The 22,461-nt window shown below is 39.5% G+C and overlaps 1 protein-coding gene across 1 annotated transcript; it reads right to left on the reverse strand.

The window, feature by feature from the left end:
• Positions 1 to 2: 2 nt before the first annotated feature.
• On the reverse strand, positions 3 to 21,313 carry mgaa (MAX dimerization protein MGA a). Its single transcript, XM_057343203.1, is given in 25 exon segments — positions 3 to 2,704; positions 2,794 to 2,919; positions 3,010 to 3,081; positions 3,169 to 3,702; positions 3,890 to 4,001; positions 4,096 to 4,209; positions 5,498 to 5,531; positions 5,649 to 5,824; positions 5,909 to 6,684; positions 6,919 to 7,212; positions 7,879 to 8,067; positions 9,380 to 9,626; positions 10,019 to 10,443; positions 10,595 to 10,634; positions 10,729 to 10,836; positions 10,973 to 11,160; positions 11,357 to 11,648; positions 11,796 to 12,484; positions 12,584 to 12,676; positions 12,773 to 12,892; positions 12,969 to 13,079; positions 13,167 to 13,236; positions 14,446 to 16,219; positions 17,446 to 18,589; positions 21,096 to 21,313. Coding segments are annotated over 24 exon segments (8,547 nt in total). The 5' UTR covers positions 18,552 to 18,589; positions 21,096 to 21,313; the 3' UTR covers positions 3 to 1,847.
• Between the last annotated feature and the right edge of the window lie 1,148 nt (positions 21,314 to 22,461).

Raw genomic sequence — 22,461 nt, forward strand, 5'->3', positions numbered from 1 at the left:
TAGAGGGAAAAAAGGCAAAATTAGTTACCCATTGTTCTGAATCTGAATCATGCTGATTGTTTCCAGACTTTTAGCATTTGACACATTTATGCATTGAGTGTAATGAAAAAAGGATGAATCTTACCTTGACAAAGCTGAATGAGGTTCGAGTCGACCCATTCAACAACTGCTGTATATAAACCCTGAGATTATTCTCCCCCGAGAGTCAGTTACTGTGTGTAAACCTCTCGAGTCTGTCAAATCAAACATCTATAGCTGGTCTTTGTGGTATAATATGTTACAAAGTACAATGTGGGAAGAATAAAAATGATAAGCAAAAAAACTTCAAATTAAGTCAAACTGTAACCTGGAAATCAGAAATTGAACTGAAGTCACACATTCGGCTTTAAAACAAATTCAGCAAAATGACATTTGGATCATGAACCACGACAACCATAAACATATATTTAGATATCAAAAACATTGACTCGCGTTTCTTTGCACATTTTTATTGACTTCAATGGACAATCCGTATTCTTTCACAAAAAAATTTAAGAGAGCACTGATTTATAAAAAATAAGCAGTCTACAAAAAAGTAGTACATCTTACATATTTACAACACTCAAGAAATCCTTTATACTTTGACTAATATACAGACAACACAGTGACCCTATATACAAAAAAAAACCCAGTGTAGCATAAAATACACAATAACACTTTTTAAGAACAATGAACAACATTGCATCGTGTTATCAAGCCTGTTTTCCTACGAAGCTGTAGTGTTTCCTCCAGATATGTCATCTAAAGCGAAAATTTGCATAGTGATTATTACATTTCTCAGAACCAAAGTTTGGGATTCCCTGTAGTCAACCACATTATTAGACACTTGTAGTGTACTTCAACAGCTTTACAATCCCTTTAAAACCTCCAGGCATCCAAGTTGCTTATGCACAAATAAAAGTTGAGGTTTTTGTTTTAGGGAAGCTGTAAATCCACAACAAAACTAAATGTTTTAAACTCATCATCGGACAAAAACAAAACAGAGGAAAACTGCAGTCTGATGGCTAAACGGTCGAAATTAAAGATACACACTGTATCTGTTTTTCTTATGCGGTTAATGATATCTTTACTTGTTTGACCAAGTGTGCAAATCAAAGGACCTTCTTAAAGGCAAGCAATGTATGTGTCATATGTAGGCTAGATTTTCTGTAACAAGAACACAGACATAATTCAACATTATTGCCAGTATTAGAACATGAACTCATTTTACGATCAACAAAAGATGATGCAAGATTCAGCTAGATGCAAATGACATTTGTGTATCTCATTAGAAGATAAAGTCATGGGTGAAACAGTTCTTATGTTAAATGTCAGTAGGCAAATTCAATTAATTCTGAAATAGGTCACCCAGAAATCCACCTAATGATCCCACAAAATTCCCAACACAAACAATTAAAGGCAGATTCTCCTTAGATTTTCTTCCACAATGCGCTAAAGAGGGACTAAACTATTTTCCTATGTTTAAAGATCGGTTTAATTTTCTTCGAAATCAACCTGCTCCAATATGGAGGTTACAACGAATAGCTTCTAAGTTAACAACTGCCACGAGAAGTAAAAACTGAAAAAACAGCCTTTTATTAAATAGACACCGAAAACCCAACAAGGAATCAAACAGGCAATCTGCTGATCAAGTAGTTAGTAATGAAGTATTTAACCTAAAAAAAAAAACATCTTTGGAGATTCCAGAGGCCCAACAGGACTGCAGCAGGACTTATGAAAAAGTAAATACATAAAAACTCCTACACTGTCCATAAAGTGAGCAGCAGCTATACCTGATTTATTGACTTACCAGATCACGTGTGTGGTTTCTAAACATCCTGCGCCTTTGAGTCCGATTTGAGAACAGACGAACCGTTCACCTTATTCAGAACAGCATCCTTTAACCCTAAAGGAACAAGTTTAGGCATCGGCCGCCATGTCACATTAGCCCCTTCGCTGGCGGAGTGACCCAAAACGGCCCCGCACGTCGCTTTCATGTGCAACAGAGGAGGTGGAGTAAGAGCATCACTTGTAACGCTGCTTGTCGGAGGTTGTGGACTAGGAGCGTTTGTTGATGTCGCAACCCCAGATTCAGACGAAGTGGTTGGTGAATCTGACCCGAAGATGACTTTGACCAAGTCGTCGACTTTAGGTGGAATATCATCCAGTTCATCTTTGGAGCACTCTGGAGACATCAGATCTTCATCGAGAGTTAGAAATAAGGGGCTGAGCGCACGATCATCATCCCGTTCTGTATCTTCCTGATGGTCGGACTGTGAGCTTTCTTTATCGGGCATAACATGGTTCTGATCTTCATTCATTGGTTCGGGGGAGTCGTTACTCAACTGCTGACTGAGAAGAACAAGTTCGTCTAGCAAAGACATCAGATTTTCATCTTCAGCATCATTGGTGTTCTCTTGACCCTTCTTGTCCAATCCATCCTGGTTGGGGGACGTCACAGATGTTGTCAGTACATCTCCTCCTATAGGTTGCTTTGGTGATTCCTTGGGTTTACCATCAATAGCCTCTCTTTCTTCCAAATGAGACTGGATAGAGATGGTCTGTGCCTGGACAGCTGGTGTAGTGTCCATCTTCTCAAGCACAACCTGCTGTGGTACTACCGGATTCTTAACTGGTGGAACCAGGGAAATGACGTTGGAGACGTTGGAAAGGTTGATGGGTTCCACTGCATTAAAAATATATATATATATTGTTCATCTTAAATAAAAATTCTATTTAATCTATATCAAGAAATCAGCAGACGTATAAACTTACCTTGTGTGTTAATGTCAACAGGGCTGTTTGAAATTTTGATCAACTGAGGCTGCAACATCGGAAGAGGATTTTCCACTCCGAGTGGCTGTGGCATTGCAGCAACTGATATGGACGCAGATGCTACACCTTGGTTAAAAACACACAACAATTCTCTAAGTTTATTAAATCACTAGCTTAGGTTTCAAAAAACATTAATGATAAGTTTCGGAGACCAACCTGGTGTGGTTGACTGCTGCGGCCCAAGTGCGGTGATGCCAATGGGCTGAAGAGGCATCAGAGGAATTACTTCTGAAAAAAACATTTAAAAGAGATATTAAACCTTTAAAGCTTCAAAAGTCATTGGAACAATGCATGTATATTTTCTCCAAGACTTACTGTTAGTTACAAGAGGCTCTTTGACTGGAGATGCTGGTGTGGTCTGTGAGCATGACAGGATGTTAGGCCTCTCGCGTGATATCGGTAAGAGTGTTATAGGAATGGGCACAGGTGCAGATTTAGAATAAATGGAACTAGCGATTGGCTGAAGAGGTAAGGAGACGCTGCTTTTGTCTTTAACTGGAGCTGTAGGAGTGCTTCTGTTGCTATCGAGTTCTTTAGGTTTTGAGGTTGAATCTTCTGTTATACTTTCTGGTTTTTCCAGACTTCTTTGTTTTTTAAGACTCAAGTCTATTGGCTTGGAAGGAGACTGCGTGTGTTCGGAAACAACATCCTTTTCTTTTTGCAATCCTGAACTTTTGGGTTTACTACTGGGATTAGTTGATTTAGAAAAATGCTTGGGTTTTGGACTGGGTTTGGGTTTTGTCTGCTTAAGCTGGGACGTCATCGCTCTCGCTTCGTTCTGGGCCTCAAGAGTTTTTTGTTTTGCAACAATTTCATTAAGCTTCTGGCTGATGGACTCTTCACTCTTGTCTGTGAAACGAAAGAATATTGCAACTATAAGTAAGACGAAATTAAATAATTTAAGCAATGAAGTATGAGAGGTAGTGCTACAGTACATTGTGAATAACAACTGTGATGTTATCAGGCACAACACAAAGTGAGCCCTCATATTTCACTACATGTACTAAAAAGATTCTGGACCAAGAGAGCTTCTTACCAGACATCATGGAAAGCGTCTGTAGATATTGCTCTCTTTCAATTATTAACTTGTGTCTGTACATCACTAAAAAGCTCTCCTGCTGCACTAGGGACTCAATCTCTTCTTTAGCCTTGAAATATGAAAATATGAAAACTTTTATAAAACAGTATAAACGAAAATATTCAGAATTGTTAGCATGATCAACTATGAAAGCCCCAACAGACCAGTGTGAGGATTCCATTTCTGGAGATGTTCTTCAAAGATTTCTTGAGGGTCAACTGAAGGTTCAGAAAGCGTTCTTTTAACGTGCTGCGCCTCACTCTCTCATTGTGAACCCTCTATTGAAATATAAAACGTTCCATTACACAACATATCAAATAAAGATATGTTACATTCATACATCAAAAAGTAATCAATAATACACTAACACCGTGTCTACACCGGACACGACCGGCGCGATGCGACACGTCCAGTGTGGACTAAATTTAAAATTATTATGGGTTCTAATGCGTTCTATTGTCTTTTGTCGTGGCGCGATTCTCAACATTAGCTAACATGATCAATGAACACAGAAGTAAGAATAAAAGTAACTAAAAATCTGCAATCCGCAGTGTTTGAAACATAAAATTGCAGGTCACCTTATGTACTTATCTTTACATATCAAAGGTCCAGTCAGTGAAATCTAGCGGCAAGGTTGCGAATTGCAACCAACCGCTCACTCCCCCCCTCTCGTTGGAAACACTACGACGGCTGACAGAACATGGCGAATTACATGCTAGGGGACCCGCGGTGTATGTAGACAGAAATATCTTCTAAGGTCATAAAAACATAACGCTTCACTGTGTAAGCTCTTTATACACCTCTGAAGGCATAGCTATGTACATTATATTGCATTTCTATCAATAGATCCTCCAAAACATTACACACTGGATCTTTAACAAAGTTGTTAACATAAGTTAATGCACAATGAACCCTTGTGATGTCGTAAACAGAGGCAGTTTCAAACTGCATTTTTTAAACTGTCTTTGGTAAACTGCAGTTTTATGAAGAAAATACTCCGCAATGGGTTAAAAATGATGAATTTGCACATGGTTTATCTTAAGTAAGGGATAATGTACAGGCATTTCGCTATAACAGCCGGCTGCTTGTACGTTATCCCGCTTATTACAAGGCTACTTGCCACATGAGAAAAAAACTGGACATGAAATGTGAATTTGAAATATTTTATTAGCTCATTTTTACCGAATGCAGACCTTCCGCGAGGAAAAGCCGTTTACTTTCGGTTTTAAGGTAAGAAACGATGTTCAAACGTCACGAACATTCAATTTGGTTTAATTATTTGTAAATATAATGTCATATATGTGATTAAAAGACACATTTATATTTAATTTTGTGTAATATTAAACTGCACCTGTCAAAATGATTTGCAGCATCCGGGTTACTGGGTGTTATTCGTTTCCAGCGGTTGTTATCGGATAATAACAACCCTTGGAATGTCGCAACTGGCCAATCAGAATCAAACATTCCAGAGTGCCGTGTAATAATGTATATTAAAACACATTAAAAATAGACATATATACAACATTAAAACTTGACTTTAAAAAGTTTAGGGAATTTAAAACTTACCTTGATCTTCTGATCATCAGTGTGCTTCTGCCGTCTACAAAATGTAACAAAAGAGATTATGCTGTAGTGTTAATGTGGGCAATCAATAGGGGTCTGAAGTAACGTGTCTGTCTCTAAATTATATTAAGATCACATGATGTTACTTTGTTACCTGTGAAGCAGATTTTGCTTTTTGGCAGATTCCTTTAGTAGTGTAATCTTCATTTTCTCCACCGACTCTTCAAAGGACTCAATATCAACCACCACCTCTGCAGGATCTTTCATCTCTGAATCCAACCCGTCCTCATCCTCATCCTCAACCGGCCCCAGCTCATCTTTATCAGAATCCTGCACAACAGCAGATACACAATTAATCTAAACGTATACAGTCAAAGGACGAAACAGACTCAATTACCAAGTCACAGCTCTTACACTGTACGAATCATCTTGGTCATCTTCACTGTACAAGTCGGAGTCGTCCGTTAATTCTGATCCGTCCGATCCGTTCCCTTCCTCTTGCTGATCCGTGTCACATTCTCCTTCCTTCTCATAGGGATTAGCAGCTAAATCTGAACCTTCCAGTTCTCCAAGCTCCCTATGTGAGAAGCTAGATGGAGAACACCATGTGGGTTTTGGAGAAGTGGTGGTAGAGGATGAAATCTGTGATGTGTTTACAGCTGAACTTTCAGACATTCTGGAATCGTGGGCGCGATCCTGTTTAGCAGAAACCATGTCGGATCGCTTACTCAAATCAAGTAACGGTTGGACCTGACTGACTGGACCCTCTGTTGAACCTGAGCTAACAGAAGCAATGGTTTCAGACGTGGTGGAGTCTTGATTCTGTAAAGTTGCACTTGAAGGTTTGAGTAATGTGAAACCGCCCTGTGAGAGGCTAGGGGAAGAGGTCGGAGTGCTACTTGCAGTGTCTTTGAGAGTATTTGGAGGGAGAATTCTTAACGTGCAAGTGCCAGACTGTCCCAGAAACGTCGGGCTAACTTTAAGGGTGGAAGGAAGACTGTTGAATGAGACCGACTTGGATGTAGTGAGAGTGACCGGCTTGCTACTTAAAAATGCTGGGGCTGGTACAGTGTATGTATATTTTGCTTGTGTTTGGCTTGTCGGGCTGGATGACGTGACTGTGATGGTACTGCCGCTCTGAGGCTTATTCGGAGAAACCACATTAGGTGCTGGCAAGCGAAACAGGGTTGCTGCAAAAAAAAATGAGCACAATTAGTAATTACGCTTACCATTATACAAAACAAGAGTTCAATAACAGTAAAAAATCTAAAAACATTCAAATGTAATACGCAACTTTTTGAGATATTATTTATTCAATTTTACCATTTACCTTGTCGTATCATTTTAAGTAAATTTTTGACATTTCGATGGGGCGCACTGCTCCTGTAAAGTTTTTCTGAACCGATTCAGTTAAAAGCACTTACTTGGACCTTTAGGGAGGCTGCTGGGCGTCATGGATTTGATTTGACTAAGAGGCACCAGCCGAATGAGTTGACCACTGGGATTACGGTACAGCGTGTTGCCATCGGCTGTTTTCACCACTTGAAGTGTCATCTTTTGGCCTGAGGTCTGTGGAGGGCAAATATGTGTGACGGGTTTTTCTACCTGTGGTCCACTACTAGTGGTCCCTGCTTTACGGGACACAACTGTAATCAAAACAGTCTTCTTTCCTGACGTGGGAGATCCAGATGAAGGGGTTGGAGTTACATTATGTCCACCTGAAAACATGAAAAGGTTAAACATTAAAAAGCTTGAACTATACAGTTAAATTAAACAATTATAATATAGTGTAAATTATAGAGCATCCCTACTGTCACCAACATATTGCACAAATCAGCATAAATGAAACATGCAACGGTAAGATATGATAAATAAAATCTGATGGTTGGGGGATCTTGCATCAAGCCTGTGAACACAGGGTCCAAAATGTACAATCCCCAAATGCAAAAAAAATAATTATTACAAATTTCAGAAACGCTAAGATATTTTTGTCAAGTACATTTTCCCAGTGAAACTGCCATTGGCAGGTGTGCCAAAAAGTACATTTTACACCCTTTGTGAAAGATTTACAATGTAAACACAGCCACAATCACAAATGGCAGCAATAGGAGATCATGGGAAAATAAAATAAACACAGATGTACTCCAGAAACTAAATATATAAAGCTCTACATTATAAGATCAGACCCACACGAACACATATTGGCCCAATATGTTGAATTCTCAAAGTAGGTAAAGTAGCAAAGGGTTGGGTGGAGAGGGAAGCAGAAGAACAAAATGGGAAACCAAAAAAGCCAGGCTTACCCAATGGCAGGCTGGGTGATTTATTGAGGATGGTGACGGTAGGGGCTTGAATTTTTGATACATTTGGAAAACTAATGCTACCTGTTTTTAGAGAAGACAGAGCAACACCAGGAACCCCAGCCTCTCTGCCAACCATTAGCAAAGAGGAGGGGATGACAATTTTTGGAGGAGAAGACTTTAAGTGTGGGGCGCTAGTGCTGGCCTGATTTTGAGAGTTGATGTGGTTGACCACAAACTGGGTGAAGACCTGTCCCGCTGGGGGGTTGGTCACTGTGCAGAAACAAATTAAGAAGCAGGTTAAGTCTGCCAGGCTGGATTACACTACACAACTTTTAAAATAGCAATAAAACACCAGGCATTGAAAATGGCAACAGCAAACTGTCAAATTCTTTCTAACATAACAAACTCCAGCGAATGTAGGGCTGGGACGATATGTCGCGATTCACACAAACTATACCCATCTAGGTCGATCCTGAAATCGTAAAGGCTTCGATTCTGTGTTGTATGCACAGCTCTTCTGTGTACTACGGCTCTTTGATCAGAAGGAAGTACAGCTCAATCTAAAATCACTACGCGATTGAGTTTTATAACGTGCATTTGAAAAAGTAACACTCACTCGTCAAACATCATAATTATACTTCATTATCATGAAAATACCTCAAACGGTTTGAAGCACAGCAATAGAACATGACCATTGGCATTTCCTGGAACTACATGTGTAAATTCTTCTTCTTCTGTGTCATATATTGAAAATTCCTGCGTGAGAGCGCCCTCTAGCTTTCGGATGTGGTGGCATTTAACCGTAATTTATTGAGAAACTGAGCATTAGAAATGCAAGATATATCGTCCCAGCCCTAGCGAAAAAATTGCTAAACTTGTTTCCCACTTGCATTTCTTTTTTTGAATAACTGTGACTCTTCATGCTTGATTTCAACGTATAACTTCAGATTTGATCTGCAGAAAATTTGCAAAGGGGCGGATATAGTGTAGTGTATTTCAGCCATTATTTCATTGACTATTTCATTGGACGCAAACGCCTGGCCAAAGCTAACTTCCGGTCTGTGTTTGTTTATCAGTCTGGCTAGTGGCTATTAATATAACCATTTATATTTTATTGTATAATAATTGTATTAAACAAATTGTTGAATTTTATTCTTTGTTAATTGTATTAAATAAACCATTTATTATATGGGTTGTGTAACTTTGTCACATTTAAGTTTAATCAAGTAATGGTTCTTCTACTGGTAAACCAAAATAATACTGGCTAGACATACTTATAACTTGCTAGGTAATGTAATTTACTTGTTATTTCTTTTGCTTGTTTTCAGAAATAATCTACAGGGACTCTATTCTTTGTGGACGTGTACCGGAAGTTAGGTTTGGGCCACAAAAGCGTGCATGCGCAGTAACGTTTGTTCATGTTGTTGCATTGAAACCGTCCATAACTCAAATGGAGTAAATCTGCACTAATCTAAAAGTGTTTGTCAATACCCTTGATAACACAAGGTTTGTATTCTCTTGCTGTATATTTTTTTACACAACTAGATGCAGTAGAAAGAAACTGTTAAAATTGTTGACTTACCAGCAGTCTTGAAGGGTGATGTGATTGTAGAAGCACATGCGCTGGTAACTGAGGTTACTGTGGCCACATTGGTGACCGGAACGGTTGTAGAGGCCTTCGCAGTGGTTGATGTTGTTACAAAGGTAGCCACAGACTGACCGACTGGACATATTCTTCCTGTGATGTAAGCTGCCAATCGATTGGCAGGGTGCAGTGCCCCCATCTTGCCCAGTTCCAGCTTGGCTTGTGGGTATGGCTTTCCATTGACCTGTAAACACAATTTCAAATTACAAACCAAAAGGTTAAAAACTTCTTAAAGATAAAACTGTAATGATACATTTAAACCTTTAACCTTAATGACTTTGATCAAACAAATTTTAAGGTCACACGAGCCCAACTTTTGGTTTACAAAAACCATGAAGTGCATTGTTTTATTGACGAAAAATGATAAATGCACACTTCTTTGTAAGTCACTTTGGATAGAAGCGCATGCTAGATAAATAAAGGTAACCAGGAGACTTTGTATCTTAGCATCCTTTGGATGAGTCACTTCATTGTTCTCCTCACTTGTCTAAAGTGCTTTGGGTAAGAGTCAATGTTTAAATGCAAATGTGACTTCTCTCAAATGTTTATTTCTTCCATATGGTTGTGCATGCATACCATTATCTGTCCCGGGGCATTAGGAGCTTTTTTCTCCGCCTTGAGCAAGCCAGCAGGGGAACACCTGGCAAGGAAGGGCAAACCTTTCACCTCAATCTTCTCTACAGGCTGTATGGACTCTGTTTGGACATCATTCTGCGAAACATTCTTATCTTCTTTCTTCTTCTCCACAGGCTCTGATATCTTGACCTTGTAGGTGTGGACAGAACCTTCCTCTGTCTCCTGTACAGTCTTAGAAATCGGCTGAATGTAATACTTGCCAACCCAGAAAGGGTTCGTTAAACGATCTTGAGCCATGTTCTTGCACACCACCCCCATAACGTCATTTCTGCTGTCTGTACTTGACCAACTGCACTCGGATATGATCTCGAGCCGCTTGATAGTGTCAGACAAATTAAGAGGTACAAGCTCTCCCTCCTCGACATCTGTGAGAGGGAACGTAGAAAATACGAGGAGAACCATTATTTAGGATTCCACTTAAGATATTTTAAAGCCCTCTAATCTTGAAACCATTTGTTTGCTATAAACCATGTTCACACCAGCTATTAACTCAATAACAGTAAAGTAAATACTGACCTCGTTTAGGGATCTGTGGGATGTGCTGTTGGTCAACCGGCTAAAAAAAAACAAAGGTTTCATCAGTATCATGAAGAGTACAGATTTTCAGTCTCTTAAACAAAAAGATAAAACCCTTTATGTACAAGTCTTACCATTTTTCGTTTATTACGACACGGTCGAAATGGTCGAACACGAGAGCAAGTCAAATGATTATCCATTTCGCTGCTCTCCTCCATCATATTCAAATTTCTCTCTCCCACCTGTGTATAAAAATGAAATTTAAGATATTCAGTTATTCAGAATAAGATTAAGTGTAGATTGCAAGAAACCTCTAAAACATTGCTAACATAGAAAATATAAAGGAATTAAAAGAGGCATTGGCAATATAAGTTGTACCCTCTTCGGTTTCGGGGGACTGAAAAAACGTTCCAGGTCGTGTTGTAGATCTTTTGACAGTAGTTGTGGAGGGAGAACTCTCGGAGGAGGCGGGCAGAAGATTTCTGAATCAGATTCCTCGCTTTTTGATTCCCATAAAGTATTGACACGCTTGGCCGGCTCAGGTGCTGCCTCAGGATCTGTTAGAACTGCAGGACACAAGGACATTAAAAACCATGAACGCAAACACTTCTCATTCACTCGTACAACAGTGGAAGTGGAAGTCATATTATTCATATTAATAAAGGCACATTTATATTCACCCATTTGGCAAACACTTCTATCCGAAGTGACCTGCCGTGCATTGAAGTATGTACACAATTTGTCATGCCTGTTGTGACTCACCATAAGTTTTTCTCTTTTTGTTCTTCTTCAATTTAGTCTTGTTATCCTCTGACAGACCCTGAGGTTCAGGCTCCTCTGTTATACAGTCTTCCTCTTTAGGGCTCTTCAGCGCGATAACTTTGCGTCGCAGACAGCTGCAGCCCAACATGCACTCCGGTTTGCCACAGTGATGATGTCGCCTCTGATGAAGCAGACTGGCACACAGGCAGCCGAGCCTGCAGAAGACGTTAAGGCAGGGTGGCGCCCGTCGTTTTATAATTCTCATGGCATCAGGGTTTGCCTTTGTTGCACTCTTAAAAGAGAAAGAAAAACAAAGCACACATCAGGTGTTAGATACAACATCTAACCCTAACAGAAGACTGGAAACACGTGTTTGACAGAAATGTCGGAATTTTAAATTCTATCATTAACTACATAAGATAACCTAAGTTTAACTCACTTCAGCAGTGACGAGAGCTGTTAGCGCAATGGCTGCTCTTTCTTCTGTGATACAAGTACGACGTTTGCCTTCCCATACTGCTCCATCTTCCACATCCATCAGCTTCACCAGAGTCTTGGTCAAACCTGGACTGCGTCCACCTGTGCTGCTCGCTGCTGTTGATCCAGAGTCCTCAAACCTGGGAGTCTTATCAGAAGCTACCACGGCAGGTATTTCTGCGAGAACCTTTTCAGTGCTTAAACTCTTCGATGCCTTTCTAATTTTGTTCCTTTCCAATCTTTTGCTTTGCTGGACCTTGTTTAAGCTCATCAATTTGTCCCCTCCGCTGACTGGTTTGGTTGGTTTCGTGGTACTAAGAACCTGGTTTCCTTTGCCAGATTTCAGATTTTTTTTAGATTGATTGCCTACTTTGGAGTTGAACATTGGCTTGGATTTACTGGATGTTGGAGTTGAATGTTTGGATGAGGAGGATAAAGAGGGAGGTACTTGTTTCTTAAGCACACTATCCAAGGTGCGGACATAGCTGGTGCTCTTAGTGGGTAGCTGGTATGCCACAGTCGTGGTGTCGGTCTGGGACAAGTTGGCAGCTCGTTCATCAATCAGTTTGCCCTCACTGGCCAGATACTCATCCAACATATCACTGCAGAACGCTGAGAGGTTATTCTGCCCTGTTTCGACGCTTGATACGCCTGCAGAACAATGTAATTGGTCAGGGAAAGCTTCACGTCCTTCAGGATCCAATATCACCTGCAAATTGTAACTGGGAGTCAACATATTACTTTACATACCTTCACTCAGAGATCCTGAACCAGCAAATTTATCCCTCCAACCTTTAATTTTGGTGACGTCAGTGGTTTTCCCTGTTCTGGAAACAAACTGGACTAGAATGTCCAGAAAAACAAATTGCAATCATGACGATGAAAACCTGAATCATCAGCATGATATATTGATGACATAATTTATTAAAAGCCTGTTACCCTGTGATGATGCTGGACTCTCTTCAGGTAAGAGAACAGGTGGAGGTATGGGTAAGTGAACACCCAAATACTGCAGGTCAATCGGCAGGTTGAGGTCTAGCAGATGCAGTTTTAGTCCAACTATAAAAGAAAAAACTATTATGACTATTGTAAGTTGTGTGAGATCAAGAGAAATCCAAAATAAAAGTTCATGAACCTTCTTGCAGCACCGGATGAATAACCTGCCTGTGCTTCATCAACTTCAGATCATGTAAAAGGTCTTTCTCAAGCACCTTAATCTTTTCCTCTATACCTCCACAGTTGTCACCTGATGTAGGAAAACAGAAAATGATTTTGAGCCGTGACTTTAAGTCTTTCATTTTCACTGTAATCATGTTGGTTCAACTCTTACTACCAGAGGTCTCCAATGTTTTCTGGGCCACCCCTGTTTTGGCATCATCTCCAAGGTGAATCTCAAGAGCTGTCTATTTTAAAATACATATATTTAATAATGTGTCAGACCAATCAATAATGTGTAGAGATATAAACGTAGGGTTGGGAATCGAAAATCAATTCCAATTTGGAATCGGAATCGAAAGGCTAGGAATCGGATCGGAATCGAAAGGAATAGGAATCGGATACTTGAGATTAAAATTTGAATTCCTCTTATCAATTCCTGTCTGCATATTTTCAGAAAAGTACATGCGTTGCATGATCTGCTGATATCTCAATAAAAGCCCTTATGAAAATTATCGATATTTTTTACTATAGTAAGCATAGTTTAGCTATAGAATTTGCATTAAAGCACAGGAATCACAAATTAACCATAGTTGCATTATAGTAACTGCAGTTTAACCATGATGTAGTTCAACTATGATAATACAAATTGTAATAAATCAGAAAAGGTGTGTTTCTATGTGTAAATATACACAAAACGGTGCTCATAAATATATAAATATATTTAGCAAACAAGTCAATAAGCAGGCTAAATGACCATACAGGTTGATATCTAAATGTTTTACTTCAACTGTGGAATCGAAACTGGGAATCGATAAGAATCGAAATCGATAAGCAGAATCGGAATTGGAATCGATAAAATTGAAACGATTCCCAACCCTATATAAACGTCCTTAACTACAGTATATAGACAGAGCTCTACAAAATACAACCATAATATAAAAAAGTATACATTTTATAATATACAATTTATACATTATAGTGGAGATTAGGTAGTTAAGAAATGTCACATATCGTCAATGTCCTGTCCAAACCTTGGATGTTCATATTCGCTATTTTTCAGGAAATGGAAAAACACTACTTTTAAAATGATTAGAAAGTGTGTTGTCAAAGTTGACAAGCACTTTTTAATACATTTTATTGGTTAGACATTTGCAAAACCCAGTGACAAACATAAAGGTTGACAAGTAATAATGATTTATGGCACACAAAAAAAAACACAAAATGGAGAGACAAGGTTTCAGAAGGACAGCAGCAAAATATTTCTTTCATTGAAAACGTCCTGACTGCTATACACCACATAATGATTAAAAAGCTGTAAAAAGCTTTTTGCAAAAAAAATTTGACCACACCAAAAAAATGTGATCATAATGGCAAACATAAACAGATTGAAATTTATATTAAGAATAAAACCTTCATCTTTCTATGCCAAAAACTAAAGGCGTTGTTTGATTTACCTTAGACATGAACGAGGCAAATAATTGTCCTTCTACATCCTCCAGGCTAGGCTGCATTGGGGCAGGTACGGGTCCTTCAAACACCTCATCATCATCACCGTGCTTCAACTTTCCTACTTTTTTCTGTTTTTTGTTGGATTTCTTTGTTGGAGTGCTTCCATGAGAGGACTGTTTGGTTGGCTCAGGAACAGGATGATCAGAAAGAGCGGTCTCATTGCTCTCACAATTAACAGTTGATTGAATGTCTTTAACAGGACCTGGTTTATCAGGTGGTCTTTGAGAAAACAAGTCAATGGATTCATTGAAAAGTCCTGATCTGCTTTGACTTGACGACACCGAATCTAACGGTCCATTAAATATTCTTCCTTGAAATGAATCGAGGTGGTTTATAGGAGCTGCGGGTATGTCACATAATAATGTAAAAATGTCAGAAGAGGATATGCCTGTGCAATCCAACAGCCTCTCTGGGCAAGAATCAAGGGCCTTTCGGGGAGGTAGAGGTCGGTCACTGAATAGATCTGGAGGAAAGGGGTCGGGTGAGGAAAGAGCTGGGCTGGGTAATGAAAAGGTTGGGGAAGATGGGTCATCCAATGGCAAGGAAAGAGACTCATCATTTGTGTCCAGAACCTCCTGGGTAAAAAGCTCAGTACACAAGCCATTGGAGTTTTCCAAGAGACAATCAGAAAAAGATTCAATCTCAACTTGAGGCATGGAGGACAGTTCCTGGTTGGGAACGATCTCATTGTTCTTACTTGATGGAACATCAAAAGCAGAGTTTGGTGATGTGGTCACAGTTGGGTTGTCTGATGTGATGACAACATTGGTCTTAACTGCAGGTGTAGTGGGCGAATCAGTGTCATCCAAAACATTACAAGTAAAAACAGATGAAATGTCTGACTGAGACATGAGTGTGTTGACAAGACCTTGCACAGAAACATTTTCAGTATTACTAAATACATCCGAGATACTGTCAAATGAAGGGTCAAAATTAGATTTAGCGGGAGATGAAGTGTTGGGGGAAAGTAAAGATTCACTGTCAGATGGAGAAGGTGAAAACCTCAGAGGTTGTTATTCTTCTTCTTGTATTAAGGGATCTACAGTTAAAGAGGGAGATGATAATGAAGCAGTGAATGTAGATGTCATGTTACTGGCATCTTCTGTTGATGATGATGAGGTAAGCGATGGTTGTGAATCTATTTGAGTGTTCGCCAAAGGGGTGGAAGAGATTAGGTCAGGTGAGCTTTCAGATGTTAACTGAGGTTTACAGTCCACGGTGAAGCGAGGAGCTTCAGGTGTTGGGGTGGTAGATTTTGTTTTAAACTTTCTCCGTTTAAGAAACTGAGCGAGGAGAGGTAGGGGTACAGGTTCTGGTCGTTTGTGTGGTAAGGTTTTCTTTGTCTTTGCTTCAGGCTCAGCCTCAGTGTCCAGAGAAGAAAGGTTCTCCTTTTTCTTTTCATCTGAGTTTTGTACTTTTTTATCACTGGGTAACAATGTAATCTTATTATCTTTATGTTCATCTATTACCATTTTAATTTCATCTAGTTTTATCAACTCTTTTTTTGAGCTTGTGTCTGTGTTGTTACATCTGTGAATGTCATCCATTACAGTCTCTGGTTTGGATGATATCGCTTCTTGTTTTCCACTTGTGCCACCTGCGTCAGTTTGCAGGACAACACAATTTTTCTCGATATTGTCCAGCGATAACCTTTTGACTTTCACATGTGCACCTTTAAGGAAGTCCGAAAATGCTCCTGACAATGGACGCTTCTTAGTGCTGCATTCAGAATAAAGGAGAGAGAAAAAAATATTGCCAAAATTGACAAATCTTATTAAAATATGTATAAAAACATTTTGCATGCAAACCACCAAAACTCTACAAAATGCTAGCTATACACTGTTGCGTCCCAAACTCAATTCACAACACAAATAATGCGTTGTATGACGAGCATTGCAGCAATAGAGTGCCATAACAGACCGAAACATGGATGATATATTCTGGGAGTAGTTCCTTATCAAAAAACATGCTTTTAACGAAGTTTAACAGAGTTGTTGGAGGCTTGGTGGTGGTGATGTTGAGCAACCGTGGTGCAGTACGTTTATAGCCACTTGTTAGAATTAATTTCTGCCGATTACATTTAGGCTTCAAATTTCATAAATTGTGTTCATGTGTGAAAAACAAAAGTAAGTATCATGAACATTTGTTGACATCCAAGTTATTTTTTTTATATCCCAACTTTTCGACTTTTTGTTGAGGGAACCAGTGCACCGCTAACTTTGTATTAGCACTTATTGTATTATTGCTCCTGTATGACATATCGCTTATTGCTCCCTGAACTATTTGAAAGTCGCTTTGGATAAAAGCGTCTGCTAAATGACTAAATGTAACTTCCAGGTTTGCCTACAAATAATGTCATCCCTGAATGGCACTATAGTGGAGAAAAAGTTAAACGAGTTAGATAGTTTAGCTGTCGATATGTTTACATCTAGCTACCTACATAAAGCTCCAGATCCACCGAGGAGCTTTTACGCAGCTGAAAATGGCAGGAGCTGGCTAAAAACGCAAGTTGCAGGCGTTGAAAGGTGTTTTTTTCAAGCAGAGGCACATTGGTTACTATGATACGCGGAGCGTGAAAAAAACGCTAGGTGACAGCACTGAACCTGCGGAAAAGATCGCCAGCTGCTAGTGTTTTCAAAAAACGCGGCATTTCCGTTGGAAACAATTGAAAAAACACGCCGTACGCCAGCAGAAACGCCTCGGTGGACACAGCCCCTAACACATCAAACAGCACAACCAATTAAAGGTAACTCTAAGACCATCTTGACAACTTATGGCTTGTCACTGCCCCACACGAGCAGGGTACCGTACGCTTACAATTAGCCAAACAAAGATTTGCGACCTTGGTATAGCGCATGTTTTTGATTCAAACTAAAGCATTTAATGTTTTGTTTTTGCTTAACACATGGACATATGATGATCTATATTTATAAAAGAAGGCTTACCTCTTATCTCTATCCTCAACAGGAGCATCACCATTAACAATTTTCTTCTCCCCATTTGTTGGGCTGGGGACATTCTGATCCTTATTGACCTTTGCAGCAGCACTTCTCTTCATGAACAAAGTCTTCAAATTATTCAAGGTTGTTGACTCTTTGCTTAGCTTAAGCTCATTCTCCGTTTCTTCACCCGATACTCCATTCTTGGCCTTCGTTGATCGGGCGTTGACCGCATCCTCCCTGAAGCCTTTGGCGAAGGGGTTGTAGTCAATTTTGAGCTGGGTGATACGCAGGTTTTGATAGGCTGTGACGGCAAAGAACTCTGTCTGAGAAAAACTGAGCGTTATAACCTCAGGCCTGTCTATCCGAATGTCTTCACTGTCTTTGTCTGCAGGTATGATATGAAGTCGAGGAAGGTACCGGTGCATTGAGTGTAAAATGATGTGGCCCTCCTGGTCCAAGGTGTTGTTGCAAAGCTTCAGTCGGTAAAAAGAAACAGGGTACTGCATCCAGTGCAGGCCTGTAGCAGGGGATTCTGGGTGTACAAACAAGCGTGAAATGTGAGAGTCCGCCTTTCCGTTGGTCTCCCATCCTTTGCCACTCCATTTGTATCTGTGGTTATCAACTGGAACGATATCCATCGCTAGCAAGTAACTCTGGAAAGGTTCCATACCAGAGAGACGAAAGCGGCAGTAGGGGAACATCCTACGACCCTGCTTGGTCAGAATCATCTCAGTCTGGCACCTACTAAATTCATTCCACATACTGTTGTTGTCCAGTGTAACTGTGATGCCCTTATATCGAGCATCTGCTGGCATGTTCTCCACATGTGTGGTGGCGTCTGAAAGTGACATGGATGATGTTGAATGTAAGCCTGTTGCAGCTGAACTGACTGCAGACTTCATTATACTATTTGCCTCGCTAATAGCTAATAAACTACCCTTGTCTTTCAAAACATCACCAGGATGCACCTGTTTAAGGACAACAAAGAGAGAAGGTGCAGAGGAAGGTGAAGGTGCCAGTGTAGGGGCAGTCATGCCCTCCTCATGAAGCACCATGGCACCCTGCTTCTCGGTATTGGCCATGGGAGATAAGAAGTCATCTGGACACATTCAGACCCTCTCACCTCAGGGTATTTCAGGTCTACATCCTTAAAAAACAAAACATACATGGCACATAATGGTCAAAGCATGTTTGGTAACCAGCTGGAGAAAGCTACATTCAAACCCAATGTAAATGGAAGTTGAACCCCTGCTTGGGTACAGTGATTTTACTTTTGTACTATTTTTACTTGATTTTAGTGTATGAATATGGTGAATATGTCTAATATGGTTTAAATAGCATTGCACAATGATTATCTATGGGGGCCTAAGACATTGTAAAGCAGTGTTTTGCTGTAAAGCATCTTTTAAAATGTGTTCAAATGTTTTTCACATTGCTTTTACACATTTTTAACTAACTTGCATTCACATTGGTACCTATGATAAGCGCAAACTTGGCAGAAAAGCAGGGTAGAGTATGCATGTTCTAGTGCGCTTCTGAGTCCCAAAAAACCATGAAAGAACTAATTCCAGGGTGTTTTAAACAACAAAACAGGGAGTTCAATACTGTGCTCATGTACACATATTCATAAAATGCTGCACAGTACCTGACACTGTAAATGCTGTAATTCAAAGAAACGGTAGCAGGAGATAGCAAAATGTTGGTTATTATCTAAAGTAATAAATAAAACAGACTAACTTTTAGATGTCTATGGATGCTTTTTATACATATACACTGCACAGATGGTGTTTGAGTAGAAGTAAGAAGAGTAGGATGAGGCGGTGGGATTGTAATAAACAAGGAAACCTGTTAGAATACAATCATTATTTTAGCTTGCTTTAGTGGTTAGCTGTAATTCTCTGACGTTAACAGTAAAATGAATTGTTGTGGAAGTGGAACGCACAAATAATGCCTTAAAACTGTTTTACTCTACTTACATTTTTTTTACATTTGGCAGACGCTTTTATCCAAAGTGACTTACATTGCATTATACTATACATTTGTTTTTAAGTATGTGCAACCCCCTGGGATCGAGCCCACCACATTGGCATTGCTAGCGCTATGCTCTAACCACTGAGCTTAATATAATTAATAATGGTCTACCAACAAGTACCAAGAGAGTTTTCATGAATTGCTTACAAATGCATTCCTAAAATGTATCATTAGGCTAAAATACACCATCTGAACTTGGTAAACTTAACAGGCTTGCCAACTGAACATGAACACAGTGATGAAATGAAAAAAATAAAAAGTACAAATCTTTAGGTTGGCTCCAGTAGCTCAATTGGTTGGGCATTGCCTTAGCATCATAAGTTCATGGGTTTGATTCCCAGGGAACGCACACATTCATACACTCAATAAACTGTTGCTTTGGTAAAAAAAAAGGTCTGTCAAATATGTACAACCCCAATTCACATAAAATAATCAACAGGTGAAAAGTAAAAATTATATAAGGCTATACTGGCTTACTTAACATTGCAATATTAGTTAAATGCTCTCTCATTTGTAAGTCCATTTGAATAAAAGCATATGGAAGAAGAAAAGCCTAAATGTAAATGAAAAAAATATTAATTTGACCAACCACTTTGTAAAAATGCTGTCTTTGCAAATAAAGTTACAATTGACATCATGAAGCACTGACTTCAAAATCTAGAACTATCGATCTAAAACTTGGTATAACAAATTCCGAAGAAATAAAAAAAACTCCAAAAGACGTTTGGTTCCAGATAGACCTTTAGTGAGAACCTTTGACAAACGTAGGTGTTTATTAAAATTACACTCAGTAATTGTTAAGATTGTGCTTGGATGATATGAGTCGTCTTTGAACTACACTAATACCTAGTGGTGTGGATGTAGCATCACACAAGAGCAAAGGTTTATGGTTACCAATGCACTTTTCACAGCAAGCCATTATCCATTTGTTGGTAACTGCTCACTACCAGGGAGGATACACAAGGTGTTATGTTCAGAGGGTCATGTGACCTCAAAATGGCATCCCTCATGAGGCAACCCACTCAACGCAAAATATAACAGCCTTTATTTTTACATAACTGGCAGGCATCTTATGTGAGTGTACAGGATGGTGAACAATTTTCAGTTTACACAATCCATTTTTTCATGTGTTTTTAATTAATGGAAAATTACTGAGTGCCCCTTTAACCTTATCCCCACTGTTAAAAGTGACCCAAATGTCTGCTATTTGTTTTTAATATTTAAATACATTACTATCAAGACAGAAAGTTACCATATTTCAGTGGTAAAAAAAGCTCAAAAGTAATAATGTAAACTGTCTATGTAATAACAACGTGTAGTTATTCTTGACAACGTAATGGCTACACCTAGCAATAATTTAGCCTCGGAATTGCGTCGAAGTTCCACCTTCAAAGCTCACTTCTTGACAATTTAATTATTCTATGTAACATAGACAATGCATAACGTATATACCGCGACGTGCGTCCGCAAAACGATATAGCACACCGATTAGTGACGCAACATCACAACAAGACTACGCATTTTCCTACTTTATCAGGTGAGTTAACGTGCCAATACGGGCAGCTATCGGCGTACATAAACGTTAATTGACACTAAACGTCAAGAAATGGAGTTTCAGTCACCTTTTGTGTAATGAGCGTAGTTATTTTCGTCGACGACGCGTCTCTAATAGGCCCGAGAACTAAAAGTTGGCGCTGAGAGCGCGTGCACGTCGAACCATCTCGAATGGCGGGCGAATCGGAGGCAGGCGATCTGCTCTGACCACGAAGTACAAACGAAAAAACACCCCTGTTCAGCCAACTTTATGGATTTCTTTTGAACCACACTGCTATATTCCGGACTGGACCGTTACCTTTTGTCAATATGAAATGCATATTTTGCATACTCTCTGTCCTGCCTTCGTTTATGTTGTTTTACGATCTCCCCCTCTCACATTAATACACCGTGCGTCTCACCCTCTGAGGTTACCATGCGTGATGTGACGTCATGACGTCGCTGCTCACAACGGTGCACGTTGGTCCTCGTGCGACTCGCGCAGGCGCAACAGCTGCATGAAGAGACTCGTTGGTTGTATCGCGCATGCGTTTACTTAACGCCTTTGTTTACGTCATGGTTGCCTCGATTCGCTGAGTCGATTTTGATCGCTTGGAAAGACAGAATATAGTTTTTCCTGTGTGAAGCAACGGGACAAAGATGCGAGCTTAAGGTTGATATCGAGGTGAAAACATAGACTTAAGGACAAATATACTTTAAAGGCTATCGATCGTCTGATCAGCGCAACGCAATTCTGAGGAAACGTCACGTGCAAAACATGGAAGGGCTTTAACAATGGTAAAGCGGAAGAAGTTTGGGGAGATGTATATACCATTTGATTGAATATTTAATGTACAGCGTGCAATTCTGATATTTTGTGCTACCCTCACACCGACTGTAGGTTAGGGGTTGGGGGAGGGGTTATGTTTTGTATGGGAGGTAGCACACCGGAGTAAAGTATGAATACGACGCATTGCAGAGGTAAAGGCGCATAATACATAATAGCAAGAATACTGCCTTATTTGGTACTTAACAATTTTACAAACGATTGTGTGTGAAGTTATTTCGACACCATTTTATAATCTGTAGTGGTAATTGACTGTCTCTAAATCCTTGATCTTTGCTTTATATTTGTTAGGTTTGAAGCCACGCCCAATAAAAATCAATGTAGAATATTTTGAGAATGAATGTTTTATTTACATTTTTGATCACAGTTTGTAAACACCATCCAAATGCCCAACAAACTCTGCAATATTCTTGCCATTTGCAATATATACATCTTAATTTTTTTACTGTCTGCATTCCAAACACATGTTAAATATGTCTTGGTTTAACTGTAAAAAAGTCTATCTGCTTTATTTTGAAATAAGTGTAATGCAGAGATATGACATGTTAATGGCAGGTGCAAAAAGACCTGTAGATGAGCGAACGGAGATCAGCTTTAATAGTTCATAA

The sequence above is a fragment of the Triplophysa rosa genome, linkage group LG10 (assembly GCF_024868665.1).
Source record: "Triplophysa rosa linkage group LG10, Trosa_1v2, whole genome shotgun sequence".
NCBI classification, from domain to species: Eukaryota; Metazoa; Chordata; class Actinopteri; order Cypriniformes; family Nemacheilidae; genus Triplophysa; species Triplophysa rosa.